Genomic DNA, 24,225 nt, shown 5'->3' with positions numbered 1-24,225 from the left:
GAAGAAAGAACAACATGAAATTGGAATGCTTAGGCATGGTTAAGGTTAACTGGCAGGAGAGAGCAGTTAACATACAACATTACCATGGTCACCTAGGAATCTCCTTTGCACTTTAATAGTGCTTATATTGGAATATGTCATTCGGCTCACATGGGCTGAACTTCTGCTACAAGCTCGCAACAGACGGGTTTTTACTGTCGTCAAAATATGCCACTATCCTCACTGCATTTCATTAGTGCCCTGCATCTGTAACTGGCAGCAAAAATTAAATAGGTAAAGCAGTGACATAAAAAACAAACAAGTCTCCCTGAATTCCTGATTTCAGTTCTGAAGTCAACTCCTCCTGCCCCTTCTCTTACATTATGTTCCACCTGGATAAATTAATCACTCCAATCACTCATCCCCTAACATGTGACGCAACAGGCACAACCTCCCTTCAAGCTTTTCAAATACAGCCATTCCAAAAGGAACTCTGTAGCATTCCACTGCTGCATGGAGGCAATGCAAAGCGGTCATCCTCCAAGCAAACATACTAGAAAATCGAAACCAGTTCTACAGTCAACGAAGCAAACATTTTTTGCTCTTCTTGGGTTTGGGCTTTATTTGTGGTTCCCCCAAGATGACTGGAATTCATCCAAGGGAAGTATGCACAAGTCCTTGATGCTGGAAAGTTCTGTAGGCCTAAAAAGCACGAGCGTGTAATGTTCTATCCTGACCCACCCTGGTGGATCTAATAAGTTTAGGGAGTGAGGGAGTATAGATCTGGGAAAGGGCAAGATGAAGCAAGAGTTAATCACTCTCTCCTAGAGCACCATTTTCCTTATCTTCAAAGGATTTCCAAGGCCTGAAGTGGGAGATCCAGATCACAGATCTCCTGCGTCATATTTAGTTTTCACCTCAGTTAACTTCCAGTCTTGGGACACAGCTTGTTAGGGCTTATGTGACCATGGTGTTCATACTCAGTGAAAGGAATAAGATGGTGTTACTCAAAGAAAAAGAAAAAACAGATTTGTGTCTGTGTGTGACATTCTCCAAAAGCTGTTTAGGTGCTTGAGTAATAATTATAAATATTATCTATATTATCTTACTACATTATTAATTTAGAATGGTTTCATAATTATGCTTTAATATTATCTAAAATAAAGTTTCTGTTCATTGCAGAACTGTAAAAAGAAGTGCCAGGTCAGTTAGGCTTCCTCTTTTCTCACTTCTACAGGAGTAGTAGGACATGGATCTCCATAGAGGGATTGTAGAACTCTCCATATGGGAGATCAGCAAGTCCCACGCCCCACACAATTCATACTATGGTAAAAATGAGTCGAACACATATTTCCTTCCACCTTTGTAACATATGAAGACGTCGTAACATTATCAGGCAAGGTCTTCTGTGTCACTGGAGATCTACACAGCCTTAAATCATCCGAGATGTTATTTTACAGAAGACCCCCAATAGCTTCCTGAGACTGCCTGTTCTATTGATCAGATACAATTTAGAAAACCTCTCCTACAATTAAAGCTAATACAGTGGTGCCCCGCAAGACGAATGCCTCGCAAGACGGAAAACCCGCTAGACGAAAGGGTTTTCCGTTTTTGAGCTGCTTCGCAAGACGATTTTCCCCTATGGGCTTGCTTTGCAAGACGAAAACGTCTTGCAAGTGCTCCGATTTTTTTTCCACCCCCCCCTTTTCTAAGCTGCTAATAGCCTTTTAACCGCTAATCCGCTAAGCCTTTAATAGCCGCTAAGCCTTTAATAGCCGCTAAACCGCTAATAGCGCTAATCCGCTAATAGGGTTGCTTCGCAAGACGAAAAAACCGCTAGACGAAGAGACTCGCGGAATGGATTAATTTTGTCTTGCGAGGCACCACTGTAGTTGGTTGCTGTAGCTTTGTATCAACTTATAAAATAATGCACAACACTTTAATCTCATCAGCTTGGCCATGCACTCACTTACATTCATTAGGAGCATTGCATATGTTCTGCTAAGACGACAAGATACAGAGTTTCATCCACTCATCTCCCATCTCCACCCCAGTCTTTCCTTTAAAGTGCTATTCTCTGTCATTACCGTCCAGGAAGCAACTTTGCAATTTCTGCCCATCTGTTTCCCAGTCTCTTGTGTGCTTGGTAAATAATTCTATCTTCTTCTTCTGTCCAGGAGGTTTTTTTAACTTCTGGATTCAAATGGTTGTGCCATCGCTCTCTGCATTGTTTCCCGATCCTTCCTTTCAAGTGCTTAGCGATGACAGACCAGCGCTTGGGACCATATTTCTGCACCAGCTCTATCACCTTCAAACAAGCACAAAAACAAATAAAGTGCCACCTCTAACTTTCAGGTGTTATGCTATGGGACCAAATCACAATCATTATCTTATGTTTCATGGAAGATCAGGGCTGTGATATGCATAAGGAATTTAGATAGGCCAGTATTATTAACCAAGAAGAAAAATGGGAATAAAAACAGGTGCAAAACCTATCAGGGGCTAAAGAAGGCAGCTGAGTAGGAAAAGGTGGTATCCTGTTAATTGTCTTGTCATTAAAGTTGCCCCATGACATTTCCAGACTATCACAAATTTTGGGTGAGATTCTTGCACAACAAATCCACTCCCCCACAAACCGCCCCCCAAGACTTTTGTGATAAGGAAAGTAAAGGGGGAAAGCACACTGGATACAACATACAATGTTCCCACAGATTAGAATTAGTTGTCAATCAATATTCCACATAATCTAACCTCCCTGCAAACTTTGTGCAAACAAATCAGGATGCCTGGAATCACCTCTTGTATAATTATTCCCAAAGTATTCCCCAAAGATGGGAGGGAGGATTTGGGCTCAAAAACATGAGGCTTGCCTAAGGCCATCTAATGAGATAATAACTGAGACTCGAGTCAGGGACTTCCTGGTTCACAGCTCAGTCTCTCAACCATTCTGTATCACACCACCTCTCAAGTGGACAGTTAAGCAATTATTTAAAGTGCTGCTGGAAGAAATGTTAGGGGCTGTAAAGATCAATTATTAAATAACTTAAATTACAGGTATTATTTCATCAAAGTGGATGTAGGTTGGCTGCACCCAACATTTAATGCTGATGGAACGATTAGATTAAAATAATATTGTTAACTTACTCGCTGATCTTCTTCTTTAGTCCACGGGCCCTTAATAAGTTCTGGATTTAGTACCTTCTGCCACCGATGCTGGCACTGTACATCTGTCCGATTCTAACAAGCCAAAAAACGCCCAACAAATTATTACATAATTGCTACAGCTGCATGAAAAAATGCAACTTTGTTAACAAATGCCCCACAATTCTGAGTCATGATATTGCAGTATTTACACTATTATTCAGCACGCATGCTGCCTCTGCAAGTAAAATCTTTACATTTTATTGCTTACATCACCATCAAAACAAGCAAGGATCAGGCCACTGATAGAGGTAAAACTGAGATGGGGATCTTCCAAAGGAAGAGTTGGACACTATGACAGCTTCAGCTACAAAAACCTTGCAGCGCCTTCTCATATTAATTTTTGATTGTAGACAGCAGACAGATACCATAGTTGTATACTAACCTACCAGCTATTCGTTAAAAATGAATATATAATAAACTTTACCTGCTGCTTCTCAACAAGTGTGTCAGAAATTACCAGCAGAACCACACACTTAATAAGCAATAGCAACTACGGATCAAAGCCAGTTTCTATTCTGCATTGATGCTTTTTTGTTCCATTGAGAGACAGATAGATAGATGATGTACCAACCATCTGTTTGTATATAAAATCCCCCCCAAGGCTTTTAACATTTCTCCTTCCTCCATTTCATTAGAAGTGAAAGAAAGACATTTAAATGTTGGGTATACATGGTGAAGTTCTGCAAGCCTCCCAAATTGCTATAATTGTATTAAGTCCCCATCTGTAATTATGAAACAACCTCCCCTGCTTTCACCCACTGATAAATGTGTGGTTATAAACAGAAAACGAGGCCTACTTACAGGAAGGAAATTGGCAATAACTTTCCAATCTTCTGTGCCATTCTGCTCCACAAGTTTCTTTAGCTTCTCATCCTAATACGTTTCAAGAAAAGGTGATTTAAGTTCATCTGACTTGTGTGTGTGCATGTGCGTGTTTTAAAAGTCAATACTATGCATTGCTGATTGTCATAACATCTGTCAACAAGGAAAAGGAAATCTCTAGTTTGGTTGTTCTAGGCATCTTGCACACTTTTTACGAGCTATTAGCAAGATTTTGCAACTTCACTGAAATAGTGTGTCATTTGCTATTTTGGAACTGTGAGCCCGCACCAGAAGACTAAAAAGTCAGTATACTGTATGGAAGAAAAGGCAAAGTTGAATTACAGTGGAACTTTGGTTCTCAAACGGCTTAGCTGACGAACAAATCGGCTCCTGAACGCCCAAAACCCAGAAGTAAGTGTTCCGGTTTACAAATGTTTTTCGGTAGCCGAATGTCCGATGCGGCTTCCGCTTGAGTGCAGGAAGCTCCTGCAGCCAATCAGAAGCTGCCCCTTGCTTTTCGAATGGTTTCAGGAGTCAAAAACCAAGATTCCACTGTAATTGATCAGCCTTCTTCAAAAGTCCCTTCCTAGTAGCTTAATAAAATGAGGCCACAATCCTACGTACATTTATTCAGCATCACAGGCTAATACAGCCAATTCCACCAGATTTTTGAATCTAATGTATGACCTACTATACTCTTCACTTAGAACTACTTAGTGCACCACCCAACCACTGATGTGCCATTAGTGGCCATGCCGTGAATGAACATAAAGCATTATCTTGGATGACATGATCGTTATATAGGAACCTTACACAACGAATAGGAAAATTCTGCACAGCAACATTCTGTTCCATCCTCCCTTCAACTAGCACATATTGATGTACATTTTGTATTCACAACAACACAGCAAACTAAGCTGGGCTGAGAACAACACATTGCAATGACACTGAAAAGAGCAGCCCTGTGTTGAGCTTGTCCTTTTCTTTGCATGTAATAAAATGTACCTTGCGTTCTGATGTTACTATTCCCTACCCCGTATGATGGGCTAAAGGTGGCAGAGAAACACACAGTGAGATAATGCAACTTTCACTAAATGTCCTGTAAGGGGGGAATTCAATGTATGGGTGGTCTTGGCAGCAGCCCCATCATTATTGTAACATGCAGTTTCACCCACAGCGACTTGCCAAAAGCCACTCAATGAACTCCATGGCCGAACAGGAATTCAAATGCAGCTTTCACCATTGAAGTTCAACACTCTTTGTAATTGGGCCAATGGGGTTTCCAACATTATGCCAACCAACCGCATGGAGCACTACCATGAAGGAACACTTTGCACTTGCAGTTGGGGTGTAATGTTTTAATTGACACCCACCCGCCACTGCCATTATATTCAAGTACTGGCTTAATTAATTTGTTGATTGGGCAGCAAGACAGCAATCTCCATACTATTTCTGAGTATTCTCACTGACAACAAATGCATTAATCTAGCAAAATTATTTGGGAACTGCTGTCTTGTCTCAATAACCTTTACTGAAAGTTTAGGAAGCATAACAGGAAGCCCCAAAGGCTATTTAGGAGGAATGAGAGTTCTGCAACAAACAGTCTAAGCTTTTACAAAAGCATTTGGGAAATGACCTGCTAATGTTTACATAGCAACATCAGTGCATGATGTTAATCAAGCCAAAACAGCTTTATGAAAATTGAACTGCACAGAAATAATGGAAGCTTAAATAATGATTCTCGATACTGCCAAGTGATTCTTTTCCCCAGTACAGAAGCTTATGCTGAAAATAAATATATGAGTGACAGAGTGTGAAAAAATAACTGAGGCTTATATTCACTTACCTGGGAGAAAGCCCACTCAGTGGGAGTTAGTTCTGTGTATTCAACTCTCACATTTAGACTGCTATCCTATTCACATTTACCTATTAGTAATCTCTATCGAAAGTAAAGAGACCAGGTTGCACTGTGCTTGATTGCTTTCCAAAAAGGAGATAACATATTGAAAACTAGACTGGGTGGTAGATAGTCATAGTTCTTCAGTATCTTAAGAGCTGCTGTTCTAGAAATGCAGTTCAGTTGTTCAGAAACTCCAGTGGGTCCTACTGGTTTGGAGTATATTAAACAAATGGTTCTGAGGTCTTTCGTAAGGGATCAGCCTTTCAACACTTTTGTTTAATAGCTCCTGACTAAATTAGTAGTTCCCAACTCTTTAACAGTCTCATTATATATTTCTTTCTCATTAGTGACCACAGAAAGAGTACGGGAATGGAAGCAACCCCCCTATCACTTCTCTTGCAAAGCCTGGAGGTTCCTATCTAGAAAGGATCCATAGTTTCTGCTCATCTATCTGCTGTAAGGCATTGCTATCTTGGTTCCTCATGCAGCAACCATTAGAAACATGAAGCGATGACACTGATATCAACCAAAGAGAGCCAAAGAGCAACCTTAGTATGTCCACGCTTCATTACTTTATGACCTGACCTTATGAAACAGTGCAACCCACCCCTATATAAATTAATAGAGCAAAGAATATTTAGTGATGTTTGCAATGGCCCTGGATAACTTCAGCTCAGGAGCATGCCAGTTTGCAAACTTGTATGGCATAGTTGACCAGTTGGCCACATATAGGTCTTGTGCTATGGCTACAAATACGGCCTTATAACACAAAAGGAACTGTGGGTGTGCCCCATCCCAGTACCTTCCCCTTTCCACATAAGTCAATGGAGTGATTGCTGCTCTGCTGCCTTCAATGAAGAAGGGTTGGCGGTGTGTGTGTGCGCGCACACACACATTGTGCTCCCAAGTGGGAGAGAAAATACGACTCCATTAATGCTTCTCATACCTCCTTTTCCTACTTCCATTGCTCCTGGGTGTCCCTCATCTGTTCCAATTCCATGCCATAATAGCTACATCAAAAATATCCGATGACCATATAAGAGCAACTACTGAGTAGCAATGAATGAAGTAGACCAGAAGTGGCTTTCTCAGGAGTGGGGGTGGAGAGGCTCAGTGCTAGCTTCTCAACAGGTGCGTCATTGCTGCTTACCAGGAGGTGAAGGGACGAGGCACCTAGTGTGGATGCTCCAGCAGGAGTGCCCATTGGTGCACCTGCATTGCAATGAAACACCTGCCGGGAAGCTAGCACTGAGACTCCGCCCCACCAGGCAAGCTGCTTCAGAAGTAAACTTATACATGTCATAAGGATTTCCCTTCAAAACATGTTGTTTGTTTGTGCAAGCTTCCTTGGATATAACTCAAACAATCTTTTCACCCCTCCCCCCAAGAAGTCACCTATAAAACCCCCTCCCCAAAAAGAAATCTTCAGATGATTTAATTGGCTATTGTCCTTTGCTTTCAAATTTACTTTTTCAGAACAATAAAAACAAAGCTACCTTTCTAGGTACAGGCCCACTCAAGGCAGTTGACAATGAATTTTAACAGGCCTAGGCTCACATTTCTTAAGAGGAAGCAGCTTCTATTCTTGTATTTAGGAGAAGCCCAAGACAACTGAGACTAGGAGTTTTATCCACACCTTCCATAAGAAACACAAGAGGAGTCTTCCTGGATCAGACTGAAGGCCCCTCTAGTCCAGCATTCTGTTCTCAGTGGCCAACCAGATGCCCATGGGAAACCCATATGTAGAACCTGAGCACAATGACACTCTCCCACTCATGTTCTCCAACAACTGCTATTCAGAAGTATAGTGCCTTCTGGAGGTAATATAGCCATCCCAACTAGCAGCCATTGATAACCCTATCCTCACTTAAGCTTGTTGTAATTCACCTTTTAAAGAGTCATCCAGCTTAAGTGGTCATTGCTACATCCTGAAGCACTGAATTATATCATTCTATCTATGCATTGTGTGAAAGACTACTTCTATTTGTCTGCCCTGAACTTTTCAGCTGTTTACCTCTTCCCGGGTCCACCGTGTTTTCCCTAAATGGCGTTTTCCACCCTTGGGCAGCAGACCATCATAGTCATGATCATATACCTCCAGGTCTTCATCCTCATCATCGCTGCTGTATATGCTGGAGAAAGAGAGCACAAAGACAAAACAGGGTAAAATGCAAAGCTGTTTAGAATGACAGGATTTGCAAAAAACTAAAACTAAAAGGTTATGAGGGTAACTGTTTGGAAACTTGCACTGCAAGATTTTGTTCTACATTCTGTTCCTAGTATTCTGAACTGGTTCTGCTGTTTTTGGTATCCACAGATACAAGCAAAAGGTTGGCAACTTTCTTATTACTGTGCATGTTTAGACCTGCTCATACTGTTAGATCAGTGGCAAATTACACACTTGGCAGCTGTTCAACCAATGATGGTTTCAAATTAAAACGCAATGTTTAGGACAATAAAGAGAACGGAGGCTGTGTCCTTTGCCCAAGTACGTACTCAAAATCCTTAACTTATGCCAGATCACTTGAAGAATGCACTATGCTTTCACACAGTTGATAAAGAAGCTTGCATATTCAACTCCCGGGTGATAAATGCTGAAGGGCTGGGTATTTTTAAAAGGAAATACATTCAATACTATACTTTGTCAAATAATGAAAAGACTAATAGCCTGATCCTATGTACACTGATTCAGAAGCCATGCTGAGTTCAACTTGACTGATGCCAAGGAAAGCTGCATTTCACCTGCACACTTACTTAGGTGTAAGGCTGCAACTCCAAACACCCTTACAAGGAAGTAAGTCCCAATGAATTCAGTGGCACTTGCTTCCAAATAAACATGCACAGGCTCAGGCTGCACAAATGCACAGAACAGCAACCCAATGAACATCGGAGGGCAAAGGCTTCTCAAAACAAATGAAATGTACAGACATCAAGTGATCAGGCTGTTTTGTAAATGAAGAGCAGTACCAACAAGTCCACAATTCATGGCCGACTACAACTATAACTTGAGGACAAATGCACAATCTGAAAACTTCACAGCACTGAAGTGAACAGTCACATTACTTTATTATAAATAGTTGTTTTGTTTCTAGTCCACCTGTGGTATTTTCAGCTGCTGATTGAACCCAGATCTCTCCCAAGGCAGCAGTGAGTGGAAACAATCACAAACATCCAGTTTAACCCATCGAGTTCAGTAAAGTTAAAACAAAGTGTGTTGCAACACAAATGGCCTTACTTCATTTCTATTGTGCAATGTTTTATTTCTAACTTTATAACATAAACATAACTTTTGAAACCTCCGCATACTAACTGTAAATGCAGTAGAAAAGAACACACGGATGATTTATGGCTAATTATGCTGATATGTGAACGGGATAAACCTCAGATGCAGTTTAAGCAGTTGTATGGGGGGGGGAGCTTATTAAAGCAATCCTGACAAACACTGGAACAGGAACTAATAGCTAGGAGCCTCAGCTAGTTACACAGGTGGAGAGTAAATAGGATTACTCAGAAGCAGTGCCTTGAGGGTTGCATGTTAGTAGCTGTAGTATCAAGCTTTTCTTTTCTGCTACCACACAGTTTTGAAATAAAGGTGAAAGGAATTTCCACCTTTAAGGATGTACCGTACGCCAGATGTTCTACAGATAAAAATTGTATCATTGTTTTTATCAGTAGAACACATGGCATGTGGTGAATGCCAAAGACATTACACTACTATATGAAAAATCAGAAGTCGATTTTGAAAACTACAGAGATACATCTGCTTAAATTGAGAGTTGCTCATGAAAATCTAAGTCACCTATTCCACTCATATCTCAGGACAGGGGTCACCAACCTTTTTGGACCAGTGAGCACATTTCAAATGTTGAGAGCATCCTGGAGATGCCTAGCACAAAATAACTGCTATGGGTATGTGTGGCACAACACAAAATTGGAGCGATGGACACCCCCAATACCTTTATGCTTAAGCAGAGGAAGTCAGCTATGTCCTGCAGGTCCTGACTGTGGAAGTCACACAATACTGATTTTACATACAGGCAAACAAACAAACACCAATATTGTTGCTGTATGTTGTTGCAGTGTTGCTGCAACAGGGAATATGACTCAGTACCAGGAAAAAGATACAAGGTGGCCACACCACACTCACTTTCATTTCACAGAAATTGCTCAGAAAGCACCTGCACATTTTGACCCACAACTTTCATTCTAGGGCGGCTAGAGACTTTAAATAAATAAATAAATAAATAAATAAATGTATGTATGTATGTATGTATGTATGTATGTATGTATGTATGTTCAGAGTTTGGAGCACCTTCCCAGGGGCACCATTAAAAGCATTTATGGACACCATGGTTCCCACAGGTGCTAGGCTGGTGATCCCTGTCTTAGGATCTCCCATCACTAAACTATTACATGCCTTTATCAAGTAAGCCTTGCTAAGACTATGTTGTTTATGGAGAATTCAACTTAGGTGACCTTAAATTTGGATTCAAACTCAGGCACATTATTGGAGATAAAAAGCACCATCAGCAGACTACCTGCTACCAGACTGCTCAATTTCAAAATGTAGGTACATCAAACATCATGTTTTCATGGGAGGGGAATCTGTGGCCCTCCAGTTGTTGTTGGATTCCAACTCCTATCAATCCCAGGAAGGATGGCCAATGGTCAAGGAGGATGGGAGCTGCACTCCAGCAACATCTGGAGAGTCACAGGTTCCCCATATCTATCCCTGGTGAGTATGTTTTATTAATCACTACCACACCCTACAACAGTTGTGGGGAATCTTTGGCCCTCCAGATACTGCTGAACTACAACTCCCATCATCCCTGACCCAACGTTCCCCATGCTTACCCTAGAAGAACCTTTCACCATGGCACATTAGCTTTGTACATGCAGGGAGAAAGTTATCTGGGTGAGCCCCGGTATTAAATCTCTAACCATAAATCTAAAGTGGCACATTTCTGCAACAGATACATCATGTAGGACTGCTGGTCATGCAGCTTGGCTATCACTCATAGCTGTGGGTAAGATGCCTGGGTCTCAGCCTCAATTTCCCATGCATAAAAATGAAATGATGGCGAGTCACTTTACAGGGCTTTGAAAAAATCTAAAAGTGCTAAGCAAGTAACTAAAAACTGAGGGTACAGTCCTACAGCTTTAAAGGTATCTCCATGCTACAAGCCCCAGCAATTGCATCACCAATTACCAGAGGCCAGAACAGTCTGTCTTCCACAACACCAACACATCTCTACATTATGTGCCTGTTATGGGCTTAATTGTAAGCTGCCTTGGGAGGCAATCCTGGCTAAGAAGCAGAGTTCAGATGCAATAAATAAGTAATGCACAGTAGTGGGCCAGGCCATGAGGTGCAGCTGCCCTCTCGACACCAGTGAGATGGAGCTTACTTGGACAGGGTTGTGCAGGGTGACAGTGAGATTGGAGCTGTGCAGGCACACTGGCAGGACTGCCAGATTGGTTCCACTGGTTGTTCCTGCACGGCCTTCATCTTGCTGCCACCCAGGGAAGCTGCAGAGATGTCAGGAAAGATCCATGGCTATGCCTCACGACACAGGCTGCTACTGATAACAGATATTCTGCTGTGTTCCTTTTCTCAAAAAGTAGCTTGAGAACTCCCATCACCAGTCATATGCTCTAGCCCTCCTTTGACTGCGATCAGGAAACATGCAAAGGGATGAGCATGTTCAGTCCCTGCACCTTTTAGAACCCTGTTTTCTAGGGCTACAAAATACTCAAGGAACGTATCTGAGTATAGAAGGCTCCATGTTGCAGTCAGCCACCCTCCACAAGTTGGTCAACAAGAACAGCGCTGGGGAAGGGGCAGAGTTAGCATGATTACAGAACACATAATGCAAAGCCATGGCTAATGGTAGGACTGCCATTTCAAAGGCGGAATTGACGTCCGGGGGGAATTTCCGAAAGGCAGTAGTTTGACTTGGATCTTAGGCAAGTCAATAAAAAAAAAACCTCAACAAGATTTGTCTTTTTTAAAAAAAAGCTGAGGTAGCTGGTAGACAGTTGTTGAAACATATACACTCTTCTGCCATTAAAGAAAACACAAGCCAGGAAGAGCAGCTCTTCACTTTAGATTTTAGGCAGTGGCGGCTCCTTAACTGTACAGTGTACCTCAGGTTACATACGCTTCAGGTTACACACTCCGCTAACCCAGAAATAGTGCTTCAGGTTAAGAACTTTGCTTCAGGATAGGAACAGAAATCGGGCTCCGGCAGCACAGCGGCAGCAGGAGGCCCCATTAGCTAAAGTGGTGCTTCAGGTTAAGAACAGTTTCAGGTTAAGAACGGACCTCCAGAACGAATTAAGTACTTAACCTGAGGTACCACTGTAGTTAATGTGGAGGTCTGAGTTCACACATAATGCTATGGTTAACGTTAACTACAGTTTATAAATCAGCTACAAACCTTGGTCAGCAAGCAACCTTGAATCGTAGTTTAATAAACCCCAGTTAAGCAGCTGGACTGGGTTCCTACGGAATACTAAGACATGAAGCTGGAATCTTGTTAACACAGTGGGCATTGCTTCTGGATATGCAAACATAGGCTGGTGCTGTTTGTCCCATTGAAACCCAGAGTACAGTTTAATTCAGCTTTGAGTATAGTTTTGCTGATTTCAATATAACTGTCATAACTACCTTTATCTAGATCTGGGCCTTTATGATTAGGTCACTATTTGAGTGACTAATAGCCCCATCCTATGTATATTAAGTAGCAGTAACTCCCACTGCTTTCAGCTGGGAGTAAGCAATGAAACTTAATGTGCTTAATGAATAAAGGGGGGCTTATTCATGTTGTAAGCCAACTTGAGCATGGTTTTAGCTATGGAAAGGCAGCATACTAATAAAATTATGTATGTTTGTATGTATGAATCATAGAACTGTAGAGCTGGAACGGACCACAAGGGTCATCTAGTCCAACCCCCTGGAATTGCAGGACTGGTTCTCCACATGCATGCAAGTTTTTTTGTAATGTTGCAATGTTGTCATTGCAAGTCTATAAGCCCCATTCACCCTTTTGAAAGGAGAATCGAGTTATTCATTTATTTATGCCACGTAATACTTGACAGTCCCTAAAAAAATTGCAAAATAAAAAAACCCCAATGTGTTTACAATAAAACTCAGAAACTGCACTGTATTTCAATGCAGTATTAGAAAAACCTATTGCTAATGACCCATTTGCACTATCTCAATGGCCAGTTTACTGCAGCCTCGAATTTCAAACCAACTCTGCATCCTGTTTAGCAGCATTGCAGCTCCTCTTTTACATTTCAAACAGAGTGGATCCAGACCAGATCTGCCTCTCTCGTTTCCTTCCAGCGCAAGAAACTGCTCAGTGTACCTTCGCTTGAGATGACGTGTCGGGCCGAAGGAACCTAAAGAGTTAAGAGCACCCCACCTGCTAAGTTTTGCTGAAAGACTCCATGCGCGAGCGCTACCCTTTTGCCAAGGAAACCAAATTGTGCAACCAATTCAAACGAGAGGAAGGGAGGAGAGAGGGGTGGAGGGGCGGGGAGGAAGTGATTTGTTGCTGGCGCTTTACTACTACTACTACTGTTACTACTATCGCTGACACTGTGATTGAAAGAAAAAGGGGGGGGGGAGAGCGAGCACCGCGCTAGCCAACCGAAGGGCAGCCCCTGCCGTTGCTCTGACGCGACTTCACCACGCTAAGCCCTCCGGCCAGGTGCTGCAAGGGGAAGCAAGCCCCGGGCTTTTCCCCCCTTTCTCTTTCGCCCTCCTTCGCCAACAGGGGATCCATCATCGCCTGTTCTCCCCGCCCGAAGTGCAAGAGATCGTACCTCCCCGCCTTGCAGTCCCATTCATGCTTCACACACTAATACAACTCCTTCCTGTACAGGATGTATTATTACCATCATTTTTTTAAAAATCCGGCGTTGAGTGTGGGTTTTTTTTTTGTATGGCACAGTTCGAACTCTTTCCAACCCAAAACTTTGCGCTTTGCCAAGGCAAAGCTGGGAAGAAACCCCACGAGTTCCCCCCGCCCAGCGCTGCCGCTCCGCAGGAAGGAAGCGAACTGGTTGGGCGGCGCGGCGGCAATGCCCGGGCTCGGCAGAAGCGGGGCACCCGGGTGCGTCACCCAGCGCCGCCGAAGTCGCTTTTGTGACCCAGACTCGCAACTTCGGGCTGCACACAATCGCGAGCGCACGCATGCCCCGCGCCGACCCGTTTTCTCGCCGCCTGCCTATTCTCTTTTCGTATTAGATTAGCAATAACCGAAAGAGAAAAGGGAAACTTCAGCGTGAGCCCCAGCAGCCAGGACTTTGCTTTCCGTGCCAAGGGGAAATGAAGGGAGGAGGGGAGAGAGCGCGGGCAGAAAGGGAGGAGGGGAATAATCGCTGGCGCTACACGGCGAAAGAGAAAGGCAAGTTCTGGCTCCACGTGGAGCGACTGTCCCGAGATAATTGGAAAACAATCCTGCACTGTGTGAGCGTTTCTGCAGACCACGAGGCGCTGCTTGGCCCTTCCAGTTTGCTGCTGCACGCCACGAACGGCGGAGGGTGAAAGGAGCAGCGCCGGGTAGCCAGAGTCACCTCCACCACCCCACAGCCACAACGTTTCCCAGCACAGGACAACTGGGGCTTCCTCCATAAGACACACAGGCGACCTTGTCTTTCTTGCCATGCAAGATCAGGGTCAACATTAGCAAAACGAGTGACAGTTCTTGACAAGCACCCCTACCCTGTTCTCCCCTTCCCTCCCATTGCATCCTCCTCTCCAGCCAAAGTTGTTCCACACGTTGCTGCAAAGAACGCTCGGGCTTGCGGAGAACAGCGTGTGCATTAATGAATGCCACACTGTACAGCACTGCTTTTGGGATGCATATATAGCATACATACATACATATACATATGCATTTTTTAAAAGAGGGGTTATCGGGAGGAAGCTGAGTTTGGAGTCCCGAAACACCACGCCGGGCAAATTCAAAAAATGAGAGCTGGGTCTCTCTTCCACGCAGCCTGTCATCCACCTGACACAACCACAGAGAATGAATGAGCCGAATGGACACAGGGATCAAATACCTGCAAGCTAAGCCGCTCCGACATTTTTACACCCTTTTCTTACCTCCAGTGGGCTGCTTGCTCCGGCCCAAACGATCGCGGAACGGGGACGCCCGTCGCGATCGCCGGAGGCAGCGGGTCCCCTTGGTAAGCCAGGAACGGGCCTGAACCTTTTTATTTAATTATTTGGGCCCACGCGTGCAACGCGTAGCCTGGGAGCAATACCCTCCCGCGCACGACACACAAAACACGCCTTTCACTGCACAAACCTGCACGACTCATTGCAAATAATCGATTCTTCGTTAACTCCTAAGTTACTCGCAACCGGGAGCGGAGGGATGTGGCTTGCAAAGGGGAAAGTAAGCTGCTAAACTTTTGCTGATGCAGCCTTGCGCTTTCTTGCAAGGCACCCGTTTTAATGCACGCTCTGACAGGTGTGCAAAAGAACTGCTGCTGCTCTCGCCCTCCTGGAAGCTTAGGGAGTTTCTTTTCTTCTCTGACACTGCGAGAGTTTCCCCCTCCCCAAAAAAGCAGCCCGACAAGACAAGACGTACACACAGAAAAAGGAGAGAGACAGACAGGCAGAAATGCATTGGCGTTGCGAAGGGGTTTGCTTTTCTGCCCCTTCTTGTTCTTATTACCTGTGCCTAGGTCTCCTGGCCATCCTTGCATTAGTCACTGAGGGCAAGGCGAAAAGTAAGTGGGCGGGTGGGGGAGGAGAGGGCTTTATGCTGCTGGAAGAGGTGCTTGGCGTTTCTTGCCGCTTAAGAGGAGCTCCTCCGCCGCAAAGTTCTCAGGAGCGGGAGAGGGGAGGAGGAAACAGGTTGAGATGAAAGAGTAAACTCTGTAAACAGAGATGCCATCAAACAAAGGGCTTTTTGGACACTCCCCCTCCCGCCAAATCTGGCGCCCCTGCAGTGCGCAGGCGCTTCTCCAGCCGCTGGCCCTGGGTCTTACTGGCACGGAGGAAGTCCTTCCAGCCCATTCGGCTCTGTGTGTGGCTCGAAGCGCGCGCGGCTGAGGCGGCGCCGGCGGCAGCAGCCCGGAGCTGAACTCGAGGGGGAGAGCGGGCAGGCGCGAGAGGCGCCTTTTGCTGCACAGTCCCGCGCAGCCGAGACGTGTCCTGCTGACACACACACACAGGCACACAAACATCCCCCCCCGCCAGAACACACCCCCGCCGGACCGCCGGAGCACGGGCTTGCTCGTGGAGCCGGGGTGGCTGGGAGGCGCCATGCCAGGCTCCACGAGAGGAGCCCGCTTCGCTCTCTCCTCACCCACTTCGTGGCCTCCATAAGGAGACGGCTGGGCTCAAACTTCCTCTGGCGCTCTGCCCGTTTTGCTTGCCAAGGAGGAAGCTCTAAGCTGCAACTTATTCTCCGCCAGGTCCACCTGTCTTTTTGCGGGGTGGAGGTGGACGGTAATGTCGCTAGTTTTTTATATCTTTTTACAGGGCTTTATGACTTTTAACGGCAGGCAGGCAGGCGTCCAACAGGTGCAGTGCCACCTTTCTGTTGAGAAAAACGACCTGTTGAATTTTTGCCTGGTACTGGAAATGCTGCAGGTTACAAATTCTGCCGGGGGGAGGGGGAGATGGAGAGAAGATGGTGGCCACCCCATCTGAGGCTTACTGAGAAAAGGCTTGCAAATATACTCTCCTGGGAGGAGATTGCAGCAGGCTGCGCTTTCTTTGTATTTAGAAGCTGACAGACTGCTTCCAGTGTTTTGAAATCATACCTTCCATCCGGATTGTTGCAGCCTAGGAGTTGCCTTTGCTAAAAGGCATCCGTTGCACATGTGTTAGGAGTTAGCTGTGGAGTGCACAGTGGGAGACAGTTTCTGCATATATCTGTAATGCAAGAGGGGAAATGCAATGCAAGACACCAGCACATCCAAGTTTCTGCACTTTCTGCATACAAGTGGGACCTACAACAAAAGATTGCAGGGTGGAGTGTTGCTTTTTATTATTCCAGTCAGCCATACGCAGTTGGAAAGAGCGTGGTGCTGATAACGTCAAGGCTGCAGGTTCGATTCCAGTATGGGGCACCTGCCTATTCTTTTATTGCAGGGAGATGGACTAGTAGATTAACCTCAGGGTCTCTTCCAACTCTACAATTCTATGATTCTTTGTCTTCTTCAAGGATATTCTATTTCATTACCCGCACTGCTCATTTTCTGTTCCCCAACATTTCCAACCATCAGCCGCCGTTTGATGGCCGTTGAGAATGCTCAGTTCTGACTGGGCTGGTTTGGGGGTTTTTTGTCCCCTTAGGTTACCCCCCCTTAAGATCTTTAATACTTCTGCAAACTCTAGGGTTTTCCCAAGCTTGCTGATACATTCCTCTTCTCAGTGGCCCCGTTTAGGCTGCAGTGTTGGCACTCATCAACTGAGTTAACGATTAGAGGGAGTGATGTGCAATGCATGCATACCCATTATGTATCCCCATGAGACTGTCCTGGCCCACACCAATAGAACCAAGAACAGACTAGCATACTGATAAGGGGTGTGGGTGTGTAATACATGTCTGCCACTTGTTTACTTCATTACCTTTACAATATTGTCTGTGCCCAGTCTCTCAGTCTCTCAGGCTATGTACACATTAGTGATGTCATTCCCCCTCACTGTTTCAAGCTGCCTTTTTACCTCCTATTCCAAGTCCTATTCCATGAAGCTATCATCTTTGCATGCAGAATGGCTGTATCAATTGTAAGTAAAGGTAAAGGGACCCCTGACCATTAGGTCCAGTCGTGACCGACTCTGGGGTTGCGGCGCTCATCTCGCTTTATTGGCCAAGGGAGCTGGCGTACAACTTCCGGGTCATGTGGCCAGCATGACTAAGACACTTCTGGCGAATCAGAGCAGCGCACAGAAATGCCGTTTACCTTCCTGCCAGAGTGGTACCTATTTATCTACTTGCACTTGACGTGCTTTCGAACTGCTAGGTTGGCAGGAGCAGGGACCGAGCAACGGGAGCTCACCCCATTGCGGGGATTCAAACCGCCAACCTTCTGATCGGCAAGTCCTAGGCTCTGTGGTTTAACCCACAGCGCCACCCGTGTCCCTTCTGTATCAATTGTACACACAGCTTAAACACAGCTCATGGAAGCTGGTTTGAAGAATGCATCAAACAGCAATATTTCTCAAGAAATTACAGGATGTATATGGATAGTGGCTGGCACCATGTGCACTTGGGTTCAAACACCAGCAGCGGGGATGCACGAGTAAGCAGGGATGTATACACAGCCTCAGATGTGTCTTCTGTTTTGCAGCCAATGACCTGCCAAGCTGTTTTCACTTATCTACACAGGAGTTTAATGTGGATTTGAAGCTGCATGTGAAGCTGCTTGATTTTTTTAGTGTTGTCTGCGCTGCATTCTCCCCATCCAACTGCCAGCCTACAATTTTTCATACTAAACTTGGAAAGTAAATCCAACATAAAATTACTTGTTACTTGACTGGACACACTAGAACACACTGTGTGGGCAGGTTCTGGTGATGTTTCTGCAGTGTCAATTATAACCCCACACTTCCATTTTGCTTCCATCAGCTGATAGGAAAGGATTTGGGTTCCTGGTATATTTTTTAATGAAAGCTGTTCTTTTGTGCAGAAGAGATCTTGCGCAAAACAACTGTGTTAAAAATTAAATTGGAATTTCTCCCTGCAGATCAGAAGGTGGGCAAAGAAAAGGGAAGGGAAGGAGGTGGTGCTCTTTCATGAGTGACACCAAATTCTTGCCTGGCTTGAAGCAACACACATTTGTTTGTTTAACGCTGCAGTTTTCTGCAAATCTGATACATTGGGAAACTCATCTTTCTAAAGCAATTAAAAGGTGCCTGCACACAAATATAAAAAACTTGTCCACATGCCTACAATGGACCTCTGGGTTCTGGAATTTACACTGGGTGGGGAAGTACCAACTGAGGGAAGGGGACAACACACAGTGTGAATACATCACATCAAGCACTGCCCAATAGTGCTGGTGGGAAACACCAATTTAGCAGTGACTTTAAGAGAAGTCAAAAGATCTAAAAAGCTTGGAAAACCCCCCAGAAAGATAAAAAAGCCTTGTAAGGAGTTCTTCGAAAGGTGCCATAACTTAAAAGGCCCTCCTCCTGGCTGCCATCCATTGTATCTTAGAGTGATTGGGCAGAATAAGGAGGAGGAGGAAGGTACACGGGGCTTTAAAGACGAGTACCAGCCCCTTGACTTGAGCCCAAGGGCCAGTGTAGTTGTTTTAAAGTTAGAAAGATAACGATCTTGCCATCTGGACTCAATCAACGGCCTAACTGCAGTTTCTGAATGGTCTTCGAAGGCAGCCCTGCATACAGTCTATGGCAGCAGTCTAGCTTCAATAAATATTACTGGAGCATGAAAGACCATGACATAATCCAGCACAGATTGCAACTGATGCGCCAGTTTACGCTGATGAAAAGCAGTGCAAACCACTAACACCACTTGGGTCTCAGTGTCAATTTAATGCTCTTTACTGCCTTTATCGTTTACTAAGAAAATTAATTGAGGTTATCAAAAATGCCGTAACTTGATATCACCCTTATAGCATACACAGAGATTTTGGGTTGAGGATCAGGATCAGTGTCTCTCAAATTTGGGTCCCCTAACTGATAGATTACAATTCCCATCATACCTGACCACTGGTCCTGCTAGCTAGGGATGATGGGAGCTGTATTCCAACAACAGCTGGGGACCCAAGTTTGAGAAAGTTAGGGCATTGGTGGGGGCAGAGGAGAGGAAGGAAGCCAAGGAGGTTTTAATATGACTGCAGCTACTGTTTTCCTAGGAAATGTTCCAGCACAGGTGATATAGCCTGTACCTGATCCCAGGTGGTATCCAGGTGGTCTGAGCTCCATGTGGGGATGGTGTGGGAAAGTCAGTGCCTCATTTAAAAAGAAAGTAAATATTATCTTTCCAGCAGCATTCTAGGCAGCCTGAGGACCATTCTCCACCTCATACTGACGGCTTGTTGAAATTAGTCTCCATGCCTTCCGCCCCACCAGCCCCACTTGGCACCAGTCACCACCATTTACAAGCTTACAATGTAGGTGAATATTCTCTTGTTTTGTCAGCAGGTTGGGTCACAAGTGTTTAAAAATATTTAAACGAGTTTTCAGACAAATAAAATCAAAAGTGGGTCCTAAAATATATAAATCTCAGGTGTCAAAGGTGAGGGTAAAGAAGTATATCTCCAGCATGCAACGGTAACTACATAATGAAGGTGCCAGGCTTTCTCTGTGAGGAGAAATTCCACAGCTCAGGCGCTGCCACAGATCATTCCCTCTCCCAGGCCACCTCCCTCCTGAGCTATTGAGGGTGGTGGCACTATCAAGAGGTGCCCTGCTCTTGATCTTAACACCCATGAATATGTGCAGGGTCGGAGGCAGTCTTTCAGATATTTGAGCCCTGTGTTTATGTGTCTGAGAGATGTTTATTAGCAGAAACTAGCTGATATTATTATCATTTTGCCATCTGGCCAAATTCAAAGTGCTGGAATCAGTATTTAAAGCTATGCAGCTTGAGGCCAAATTACCTAAGGAGTTGTCTCCCTTTCTGGGTGGGGCACCTCTGAAGTTGCTGGAGGGTGTTGACATAAGAAGGGGGCTTCTCAGTAGTGGCTCCCAGCTTATGAAGCGTTCTCTCCGGGGAGACGCACCTGGCACAATCACTATCTATTTTTAAGCATCAGGCAACAATGTTTCTATTCCACCAGGCAATTGGGCTTTATAATTATGTCGTCAGTGCGTAGAATGTTAATCTTGTCTTTATAAATTTGAATGTTTTTTTTTTTTTTTAGCTTTCTGCTGTTTTAGTTTTACGTCGGTTATAATATATGCACCATTTTTGGGTTCCTATTTAGGGGGAAAGGTGACCAATAATTATAATAAAGCACTTTCTTTAGTAGTATCTTGCTTGTGAAATGCCCAAAGAGTTTTATTTTTGCAGGCTTTTCATTTTGTTTTTTAAAAATTCTGATTGCTTTTTAGACCCTGAGCACTAATAGTTTTATTCTCATTCTGGATGATTCAACGTTGTTTTAACCAGTGTTTGGTTTTAAGTCCATTTGGTTTTTATATTTTATGGTTTAAAAAGTCTTTTGGTAAACTGCTCAGAGAACATACAGTTAATGAGGGGTATAAAATGCTGCATATAAATAAAACTAATAAAAAAGCCTAATTTCGAAAAGTGCTTGGTACACTTTTGTATGGATTGCTGTGGACGTCTCTTCACATATGTTCACTCTAGAGTGGCTATACTCCCCTGCTTGCCAACCCCCCCCCCCAACTCCCTCTTATTGGGCCAGCCCTGGTGTTGTTGACTTGTGCATCTGGTCACCCTTTTGCAACAGGAGGGTTGTCTTTTGACAGTACAATCCTATTCAGAAGTGAGCCCCATTGAGTTCAATGGGACATACTCCCAGGTAAGTAGGTATAGGATTGTAGTCCAGGTCTGCAGTGTTTGAGTTGTGTTAACAGGGAGGAGCCCCATGCTAATCCACACAAATACAGCAGGCGTTTGGCTTTAGTTTTTGAACAATTGTACTTTTGCATGTTCCTATTTCGTGTGTTTTTTTTAAAAAAAATAAATAAATCAGAGGTTAGCAGTTTAAAAGTCCAAGTAATTAGGAAGGGGTTGCTGACTTTTGCTTGACTTTGTATAATAGTCCTGCTGGATTTTTACTTTTATTTTTCTCTGCTTATGACAGAAGAGCTTCTGCTACTTCTGTCGTAGGAGGGTGTCTACTAAGCTCAAAATGGCTCAGTAAATACTTTTCTTAAATACAGAAATGACTCACATTTTGAAAGAAAATGGTGAAATATGCAAAGTTCTCAGTTTAAGCAGTATAGGTCAGAATCTTGCACCTTTTAAGTGGTTTTAGGCTCTGTTCCTAAGCATACTTATGTGAAAGTAAGTAGGTCCCCTGATTTTCTGCTTTTGCAATCTGGAGAAGCTGTGGGGCAAGCAAAGGGCGAGGAGTGGTGGGTGTAGTCCCATTGTGCAAGTTAAAATCATTGCGCTGATGGGATATGTTTATTGAATATTGCCTGTAATATTTTGACTCCAAGCTTGATCTCAGCAACCACCGTGTTGGCACTGATAGTAAATAAGTAGGCCATTTTTATAAGAAAAGGCCTGCCCTGATATCCTCCTGTTGAAATTTTGTAGTAGAAAGCAGTTAGAGAGCAGATGTGGATACTATAGCGCAGGGCTGAGGAATCTGAGGCCCTCCAGATGTTGGATTCCAACTCCCACCACCACGGCCAATGGTTAGGGGTTATGGGAGTTGTAGTCCAAGAGCACCCAGAGGGTTGTAGGTTCCCCACGCCTCCTTTCATTATGCTGTGTCACTGCCGGGAGAGAGGTATGGAAAGAGTGCACAGAGCAAAAAATTTCTTTTTTTCTTTTCTTTTCTTTTTTTTAATATACATTTTTATTAAAGTTTCACAAATTTTAAACAAACACAAAAACACAAACACAACACAAATAACAAGTATAGTTTCAAATCTTTATTTTCTTAACATCTTTCCCTGACTTCCCCACACCTCCCCTTCTTGTATTCCAATTCCAATAGTTAGCTCAGCAAGTTCTTGACTTAATTCATCTTAATTAACCAATTTTAACTTATAGACCTCAATTTAAACAACAATACTCATTCTTTACACCCTTTTCTAAGGTCGACCCAAATTCCCTTCCACGAATTTCCCAATTTTTATATTAATTGCAAAACAAAATAACAGAAAAACAACATATAATTATACACCCTTTGGATTCCAAAACTCTCACCCCCCCTTTCCCGGTTTCGATCCCCAAAAAATGTCCATCTGTCCATCAACTATCAGCCTGGAGATCTCACGTCCCACAGAGCAAAGATTTTCTCCTTTTCACAGAGCACTAGAACTCATGGACATCCTATGAAGTTGGAAGATTCAGGGCAGATAAGAAAAAGACATAGTTAAATTATAGAACTCTCACCAGTGGTGGCAGTGAAGGCCACCAACTTGGATGGCTTTAAAGGACAAATTCATGGAGGAGAAGGCTATCAATGGCTACTAGCCACAATGGCTATGCTTCCTCTCTACAGTTGGAGGTGGTAATACTTTTCAAGACCAGTTGCTGGAAACTGCAGGAGGGAAGAGTGCTCTTGCGCTAGGATCCTGCTTTCGAGTTTCCCACAGGCACCTTGTTGGCCACTGTGAGAAGAGGACACTGGACTAGATGGGCCTTCTTGTGTTCTTAAAGGTAAAGGGACCCCTGACCATTAGGTCCAGTTGTGGCCGACTCTGGGGTTGCGGCGCTTATCTCGCTTTATTGGCCGAGGGAGCCGGCATACAGCTTCCAGGTCATGTGGCCAGCATGACTAAGCCGCTTCTGGCAAACCAGAGCAGCGCACGGAAACGGCGTGTACCTTCCCACTGGAGTGGTACCTATTTATCTACTTGCACTTTGACATGCTTTCGAACTGCTAGGTTGGCAGGAGCAGGGACCGAGCAACGGGAGCTCACTGCCAACCTTCTGATTGGCAAGTCCTAGGCCTGTCTCCCTTCTTGTGTTCTTACTGCTTTATTAGAGCAGTTACAGATAGGTAGCCGTGTTGGTCTGCCATAGTCAAAATAAAAAAATTCCTTCCTGTAGCACCTTCGTATCTGAAGAAGTGTGCATGCACACGAAAGCTTATACCAAGAACTAACTTAGTTGGTCTTTAAGGTGCTACAGGAAGGATTTTTTTTCTTTATTAGAGCAGTGCAGCTTTGCCCATAGCTAAGACTGGCAAAGGCATGGCATTCAGAAATATGAACCTATGAAGAGATATTACACGATACACAATTCTGCATGAAAGCCATCAGGATCATATTCAAGTAATTTTTTGCCAGAGTAGATGCACTGAAATAAATGGCCATGGATGCTCCTAAAAGGTGTGAGCCACCTCAACATTCTCACTGGGGTATCAGGTGGCCTAGGAGTGTCTTTTTCCAGCTCCAGCTGGTTTGCCACCTATGGCCATTTTTAGATACAAATGACTTGGCCACTGTACTCCATGCTCTGGTAACTTCCAAATTATTACAGCCATACCTCATGTTATGTGTGCTTCATGTTACATTCTTTCAGGTTACGTCCCACAGCGACCCAGAAGTACCGGAAAGGGTTACTTCCAGGTTTTGCTGCTCGCGCATGCGCAGAAGCGCAAAATGATGTCATGCGCATGCACAGAAGCAGCGAATTGCAACCTGCACGTGCATAGACGTACCCCTG

At 44.2% G+C, this 24,225-nt stretch overlaps 1 protein-coding gene across 2 annotated transcripts in view; it reads right to left on the bottom strand.

The window, feature by feature from the left end:
• Window positions 1-15,959, bottom strand: part of MYB (MYB proto-oncogene, transcription factor) — a 36,992-nt gene extending 21,033 nt beyond the window's left edge. For both annotated transcript variants that reach the window (XM_081187673.1, XM_081187674.1), the window contains exons 1-6: window positions 15,917-15,959; window positions 15,601-15,751; window positions 7,920-8,037; window positions 3,985-4,056; window positions 3,124-3,216; window positions 2,067-2,287 (exon numbers count right to left, since the gene is read on the bottom strand). In XM_081187673.1, the coding sequence (XP_081043799.1) occupies window positions 2,067-2,287; window positions 3,124-3,216; window positions 3,985-4,056; window positions 7,920-8,037; window positions 15,601-15,751; window positions 15,917-15,944 (683 nt within the window). In that variant the 5' untranslated portion in view covers window positions 15,945-15,959. The remainder of the gene's footprint in view (window positions 1-2,066; window positions 2,288-3,123; window positions 3,217-3,984; window positions 4,057-7,919; window positions 8,038-15,600; window positions 15,752-15,916) is intronic.
• Between the last annotated feature and the right edge of the window lie 8,266 nt (window positions 15,960-24,225).

Source organism: Podarcis bocagei (genome assembly GCF_964188305.1).
Source record: "Podarcis bocagei genome assembly, chromosome: 3".
NCBI classification, from domain to species: domain Eukaryota; kingdom Metazoa; phylum Chordata; class Lepidosauria; order Squamata; family Lacertidae; genus Podarcis; species Podarcis bocagei.
This window is presented reverse-complemented; position numbering and strand designations above follow the sequence as displayed.